At 36.5% G+C, this 8,295-nt stretch overlaps 1 protein-coding gene across 2 annotated transcripts in view; it reads right to left on the minus strand.

The window, feature by feature from the left end:
- LOC106871768 (uncharacterized) overlaps positions 1-8,295 on the minus strand; it is a 629,775-nt gene that overhangs the window by 169,430 nt on the left and 452,050 nt on the right. For both annotated transcript variants that reach the window (XM_052974057.1, XM_052974056.1), the window contains exon 36: positions 797-891. In XM_052974057.1, the coding sequence (XP_052830017.1) occupies positions 797-891 (95 nt within the window). The remainder of the gene's footprint in view (positions 1-796; positions 892-8,295) is intronic.

Consider the following 8,295-nt stretch of genomic DNA (forward strand, 5'->3'; position numbering starts at 1 on the left):
CTAAAACTATATATATATATATATATATATATATATATATATGTATATCGATAGGAATTAATTTTTGTGCATACTTTTCTTCCATCTTAGTTCTCAACGCTCTTCATTTTCCTACAATCCACTTCTTCATAAACACACCACCCACCTCACACATTTCCACATACTATTCATACGCAAACATATCAACAGCTATAAACATTCATACACACACAGAGAATATAAAAGTACACAACACCCTTATTTATACATGTAAGCAAGCAAGAAAGTGCACATATATTCGCACACATACATACACACACATATGCCAGACTAATTCCAGTCATTCACCATGCTGTGATAGTTAGATACATGTGTGTTTCAATTTCTCCAATTTACTTTTTCCTTTTTGGTATTTCCATGTATCTCCTATCTTTCAGAAGATGAGCGAATACTCGAAATATTACAGATTATTCCTTCTTTTTTCCATCATTTACTGAGCATCAAACTTATACCAACTCTGTGTTTATGTTTTGCGTTGTCATTGTGTTGTAATTTTTGTAACCTTTGCACGATTTATAATTATGTGTGTGCATATATAGACACATAGATAATGAAGGAGAGAGGAAAGAATGGTGAAAATGTTAGAAAAACAAACAATGAATATTTTACCAGCATAAAAAATTTTAAAACTTTAGCTAACCAATCTTTAAAATACATTTTTTACCTATGTAATTTTACTTTTCTTCAATTTATTAATGGTTCATTACATGAATTGATAAAATAATAAATACATGTATATATATATATATAATCTTACTTGCCACTGCGTTCCGTCAGAAAATATGCTATTCAGAAGACTATCAATTTTCTTTCTCTCCGATGAAAGTGGAACTTCTTTCAATTCTTTTCTTCCTTTAATATAGATTTTAAAACAAACCATCAGTCGATATTAAAATATTCCAAACCGTCGTCGGCATCAAGCACAACAGCAAATACAACAGAAAGACACAAACTCCGCGCACTACACAGCAATAAATATTAACAACAAAAAATTCCTACATTACATATAACATAGCTCCACCATATCGAAAACAAATTACATAACACCCAAAATATCACATCACCTGTAAACATAAAAATAATACACATAGATTGAAATACATACACAAGCCTAAAAAGAAATTCCTCAAGGCAATTAGAGACTACCAAGGGACTTCATCAAAGAGAATATATGCGGTTACTCTCATAAAAGAACAGACAACTCGGCACAAGGGTGGAATATCCACTTCTCACCGCTTTTACTCACTCTTTAATGAACAGAAAAGGCAGTATAAATACAAGTGGCCTACGGTACGGGCTCACCCCAAAAGCAGGGCCACCTATTGTCACTGAGCATAGATCTGGTGGCGATCAGAGGCATGACCCTTCGTACCAATCTTGGTGACTTTGAGGTTTACGCACCTCTAAGCTGTCCGGGATATGGATGCAGAATCAATTTGTTGTTTCGAAAAGGTTTGGATCTCACGATACAGACCATTTTCCTGAACCCAGAAGGTAAATTAGTGGTGCTGGACGTGACCAGCAGTAACAGTTATATTTTCAGGTAAGTCGCTGTTTATGCCCCGAGAGAGGCAGAACGGCCTAATTTCTTCAGTCACCTTTAAACAGTTCTTGGAATGTCTCGGTCTTAGAGACATGCTAGCGCTGTATAGGTCAAGCAGATATGGATGAGGGTGTAAAAGCCTTGCAAACCTGCTCAGACGTTTTTAATTGTTTGACAGATATCGACTAGATTTCCCATATGTCTCCATATTTGACTATTTTGTCTTCTTTCATGATAATATTTTGATCTCCTAGAACTGCTACGTCGAATATTAGGAACTTTCGCTTGATCCACCTAAAGGTTACTATATCCTGCCTTTGATGCTCTAAAACCTTGTCTGTCTGGGAGGCAAAGGTCACAGAGGAATTTTGCCTTCCGCGTTTCGTCAATTAACTTGTTCGGTGTCCAAGCGTACTAAGCACCCATTACCTCGTATGTATACCTCCGGTAGTGTAGCCGATGAAGGTTTCGGGCTACCTTGCCCTGTCTGCACTTGTACTCTTTCTGCGCAAACCTTTCACAAGCACTAACGAGTCACGCTTTCCATCCAGTTCTCATATATTCTGCAGAGATTCGTTGCACTTTTGTGGGATATATCAATTTTTCACTGAGTTGCCTGATCCTGGGAAGCGATGATTAGGCTTTCAGTCTTCTTTTTTAAGTCACTATTACTGAGCCACATCCGTGATGTTTTCTGTTTTTTAAATTGTTAATTTCACGGCGGAACTGTCCATGTAATTCCATGCGGAGTAGAGTTACTTCTCTCTTGTTGGTTATTCGGGATCAGAATATCATTATTGAGTGAGAGAGGAGTGAACGCCATCAAAGTAACACTGGGGTAATATATACGAAGCCTAGTATACACATCATGACTACCCGTCTGATAAGGAAACACCAGACACATGCATCACAACCATATGTGCGCGACTTGGTGATCTCATATCAAGATTAACAGCGCATGACTTTGCAGGTGGGTCCCAGTTAGAATTTTCTTCAGGTCGAGTAGCCCATCTTGCTCAAAAAGTCGCTGAATAAGGGTTGTTTAAGGATGTTGAAAGAAATACCCATGTGTCCAGAGGTGAATAATCCAAACCCCAATTCCTCTCAACACATGGCTATGGTGCTCCCCCACTACTTCTGCTCGTGATCAGAGATGCACATATCGTCAGCTACCAAGGGACATGCTCAACTGGTTAAGGTCGAGCAACTAACAAGTAAATCTGTGTTATTGAGCAGAATATTTGCTGGAGCCCATTTTTTATGTCAAGACAAAACAATGTACATGATAACACTTCCAATCAGTTAAAATCAGAAGCCACTGTCTGGTACTGCATCAGGGCATTTATTATTACTATTATTAGAGAAGACGGAGAGTGTGATGCTATTGTAATAGATATTTTATTGGTTGAAGGATATTTCGACAGCAAGCCTGTCTTTGTCGATTTCAAAATAAAATGTGATAGAAATTCAAATCTGAAGCATGGACGAGAGCAACCAACGTCCACACATTGATGGAATAATATCATCAGTTTTTAAGTTTCAATTTTAGAGCTTGTGAAAAGAAAAAGACAGTAAAAATGAGGAAAGAAAAAGAAGAGGAAAAAGAATATTTAATCAAACAGTCTGGTATAAATTTGATGATACTCTCCAGTCATTTTATTCATTCCTCCAGGGCATGATGCTAGTAACTCGCAAACATATTTCTCCTCGTGCATTTTGAGAATTGAAAGTGAAGCAGATACAGAATATTTTCTGAGAATATGCACTTTCAAGTCTTTTTCAAATTTGCAGACATTTGAAGCAAAATGTTCAGCAAGTTCTGTCGAACTACTGGTATTGTGCCTGACGTCATATCTGTGCCCATTAAACCTTTTGTTTAATTGTTATGTTGTACAACCGACATAAATCAAGTTGTGTTTCGTGTATTCTGCCGCGCACCCCAAATGTGAATCTCTACATATCCCACCTTCTGTATAAATCATATTTCTATCATGATAGCTGATGGAATCCACTTGACACATGTTACACAATGAACAGGGCTTACCACTCTTGCGGCTGTTTTTCAAGTTACAGCGTGCAGATACTCCAATGTCAGTTTTCTTGGAGTCCAAAATAGAGGTCAATAATTCTCTTATATTCTTATTCCATCTAAAGGCTACAACAGACGGCTGAGGGAATATCTGTTTGAAATGAGGATATTTTTCCGCCATATGCTGGTAACTTTCATGCAACATTTTTGAAATGCCAGCAATATTTCTGTGCCAGTTAATCACTAAAGGAATTGTGTCACATATTGTATTATGTTTGCTAAAATTATGCGTGAGATATACAGAAACTACCTTTTTAAAGTGGTGACGAGTGATTGGAAGCTTACGTTGCTGATTAACAAATGTTTATGATACAAAAAATTCATTAAACATAGACCTATTAGTTGACATATTACAGTTTCAAACGCAACATCAACAGAATTTGCGCAAACAACAGCAACAACTACAACACTATCAAGTTGCTGGAGCTGATGCTGAAGCCGAGAAACACTGCAAGCTCGTTTTCGCCAGACGGTGTAGTGAATGCTAAAAGTGAATTTAGTTATAACCCATAAGAGGCTATAATTTTTTCTGCGTACTTCAGAAAATACTAAGACATTTTCAAGGAAGAATGCAAGTGTTGGACAGACGAGGAAATTTTGAGATTTGTTATGGAGACTAGATCCTTCAGAACATGAAAACTACTGCAATTTTATCTTGCCTAAGAAAACAAGTGAAATATGTTTCGAGGAAAGAATTGAAATGCTATCCAAAATGTTCACCGATAAGATTTCCCTGGTTAACACTTGCTGGAAGTGTTTAAACCTTGTAAAAGAAGAGTGCGGAAATGTTGTCAGATATACCGCTATCATAAATGAAATATGCAAAAAATTTAAACTGAAGGAATTATTTCCGGACATGTTTAAATGCCTTATTTTTGTACCAGATTTGATCGCAAACAAAGATGCAGAAATACGTGCACAGATTCTTACAAAACTAAATCAGGAGGACCATAATTTAACTCTACAGTCAGTAGAAGAAGAGTGTCAAATAATTATCACCTTACGACAAGACGTGAAGAAAATTGAAGAAAAAATATCTCCCAAGTACAGACATGTCGACCGGGAATAAAGAAACGAAAAAGAATATTATGACTTAATCCATGCTATGAGCATGGAGGCCTATATTTTAAGAAAGACTGTCCATTTAAAACTCGGAATAATTATTTGTCAAAGTATAGGACATACAAGCTCGTCCTGCATAGCGAAGCAAAAAATGGTCGGGAAAAACTTCTAAAAAGGTTTTCTCAACAGGAAGTCATGACGACACCCAAAAAGGAAAGTACGTGTATGTAGAAATAAACGACGCGAATGTGAAACTACAACTAGACACCGGTAGCGATATTACAGTTATTGATACCGACACGCGGAAGAAATTTGGGAAAAAGCACATTAAAGAAAACATCGAAAAGTCCGTGAGTCATCACAAGTGGTTAAATCTGTAACGCGAAAATGTTTCTGTTAAAAGGTGCAAGAAACCTGTTCGTTAATGACTGGATGGAGTTGTTTGATTTATGGGACTTCCCCATAAATCTGTTCTATAAAAACATTAATGAATGTTCCTCCAGTAAAAATAAAGTGTCAAATGAATTGAAGAAAACATTTTCAATTGTCGGATAAATTAGATTTGTGTACTAAGACTGAGGTATGCTTCCAAATCAAGGAAAAAGCAACACTAGCGTTCAAATCAGAACAGATAACCGTTTGCTGCTATAAAACATAACGATGACGAGTTAGATAGATTAGAGAAAATTGAAGTCATCCAAAAAGTGGAATATGCAAAATGGGCAGCTGCAACTCTGTGTATTATAAAACAATGAATAACAAAATCGGTGTGTGTGTGCCGATTTTTCCTCTAGTTTGAATGAATGTCTGAAAGCATGTAACTATCCACTACTTACTCCGGAGGATATTTTTGAAAAGTTAAATGGGGGCAAGCTATTTTTGAAACTGGATCTCTCCGATGCTTACCTACAAATGAGAGTAGATGAGGACTGCTCAAAATACTTAATAGTGAATACGCAAAAGAACTGTATATATAACAGATAACCGTTTGGTCTAAAGGTCGCACCTGCAATTTTTCAACAGGTTGCAATGTTAATGGATGCAATGTTAGCAGACTGTGAATTCGCATTTCTAAACCTAGATGATATGTTGATTAAAAATGAATCTCGTGATCAGCATGTCAAAAATATAAAATGTGTTTTTGAAAAAAATAAGAGATTGAGGTTTCGCACTGAATAAGGAAAATTAAGTATTTAGAACAAATCATTGACAGGAATGGACAACAACCAGATTCATCGAAGGCCGACGCAGATATGAATACGCCTCCTACGACTAATATAACGACCTTATAAACTGTTCTAGGTCAAGCGAATTATTATCAAAATTATATACTAAATATGCATGAATTGAGAGCACCACTAAATAATTTGCTAAAAAAAGGTGTGAAGTGGAATTGGTCAAATAATTGTCAAAAGACGTTTGACGATAATAAAAAAAAATATTATAATCGGATTTGTTTGCTGGTTCATTTCAAACCTACACCGGAGATTGTTGTAGTTTCTGACGCTTTTGAATATGGCATATAAGCAGTAATACTGTACGAATATAAGGCGGCGAGCTGGTAGAAAAGCTTGCACGCCGGGCGAAGTGCTTAGCGGTATTTCGTCTGCCGTTACGTTCTGAATTCAAATTCCGCCGAGGTCGACTTTGCCTTTCATCCTTTCGGGATCGATAAATTAAGTACCAGATCGATAAATTAAGTACCAGGGGTCGATGTAATCGACTAAATCCCTTTTTCTGTCCTTATTTGTTCCCTCTGTGTTTAGCCCCTTGTGGGCAATAAAGAAATAAGAAACGTTAAGGTGCCGGGCGAAATGCTTATGGATATTTCATCTGTCTTTATGTTCTGAGTTCAAATTCAGCTGAGGTCGACTTTGTCTTTCATCCTTTTGGGGTCGCTAAATTAAGTACCAGTTGCGTACTGGGATCGATCTAATCGACTGGCCCCCTCGCCAAAAATTTCGGGCCTTGTGCCTAGAGCAGAAAAGAATGCTACACGAATATAAAGACGGTAACATGAAGGTGACTGTTCATACCTAACGCTCTCTGATAGCTGCAGAGAAAAATTATAGTCAAATAGAGTAAGAAGCTCTAGCGATCATGTTTGTCGTGAAAAAATTTCGCAATTTTTTTCACGGTAGAAGTTTTCGGCTACAAACGGATCCCCGACCGTTATTATCGGTTTTTGATTCGGGAAACAAATTCCTAACCATGTAGCAAATAGGCTACAACGCTGGGGTACAATATTGTTGAATTACAACTTTAAGATGGAGTATATACCATCCGAGATGTTAGGCCAGGCGGATTCTTTATCAAGACTAATTCTAAAAAATGCCGAACCATTGGAAGATATGATGATAGCCTTACTACAAGCAGAAGATTAAGTAAAATACATTTTGATTAATATCATTCAGGAGCTGCCAATAACTACTCAAGATATAAAATTAAAATCGGAGAATGATAAATTCTTGCAAAGATAAAAGAAACGTTGAAGGTAAAGGAAAATAAAAATATACGTAACGCAAGCGGAATCTATTATTCTGTGTGTGATAATGTGTTGATGTTTACACAGAGAGTTGTAGTGCCAGCTGCACTACAAAACCGTGTATTAAGGGAATTTTATATAGGACACATAGGGATTTCAAGAATGAATTCAGTAATGAGGAGTTACGTATATTGGCCTATTATGGAGCGTGATATTGAACAATTGGTGAAATCCTGAAGAGGTTGTAATCTCGCAGCAAGTCACCACCGGTGAAATTCCAATCGTGGTCTAAGATAAACAGTCCGTAGTCCAGGGTACATATAGATTTTGCTGGACCGGTAAACAGCGCGTATTATCTGACAGCTATACCAAGATTTACTATGCTCCTCGTTCTTAAATGAGTTTATATGTGTAAAATATCTCTGTTTAAAATTAATAGTAGACCTAATATAGTAGTTAGTTGAATTATGCAAAATGTTGTGTATATTATATATTGGGTAGAGAGAAGTAGGATAATCTTAGGTTAGGTCTATTGAAGATTGAATGGTATTTATTGTGACGTTAGAGTCTATTTGAAAGAAGGTTTTGGCTAAGTCCTTAACGTTTAAAGCGAATGGGGATGTAAACCAGAGAATCCTAATTTAAGTATGAGGAGCATAGCAAATCAACCTCCCTAGCCAACTTCATACACCATCTAAAAATAGAAATATACTATATAGGATATCCTGGGTCATAATAGATACTGAGGTGACACTCCAAGGCCAAAGATTCTTTGAAACTATGCTTCAAAGAAACTTTCCAAATATTAATACATGATTCATCGCAATTACTAAATAAACAACACAAAGCTTCATCTGTATGCTGTCATAGGTTCTATCATACCTTTGAATTCTTCCATAGGTCCAAATGAAAAAAAAATCACTCATAACACATCCATCCACGGTCGTTACAAATATATATATATATATGTATATATATATATAGGTTATGAGAAGTAATCATGTCAAGAAGATCCAAAGGTGTCAGGTAATGCTGAGTAAGTGCTATGGACAAACTATAGTTAAGCTCCAGGTTCGG

Source organism: Octopus bimaculoides, chromosome 17, assembly GCF_001194135.2.
Source record: "Octopus bimaculoides isolate UCB-OBI-ISO-001 chromosome 17, ASM119413v2, whole genome shotgun sequence".
Classification (NCBI taxonomy): Eukaryota; Metazoa; Mollusca; class Cephalopoda; order Octopoda; family Octopodidae; genus Octopus; species Octopus bimaculoides.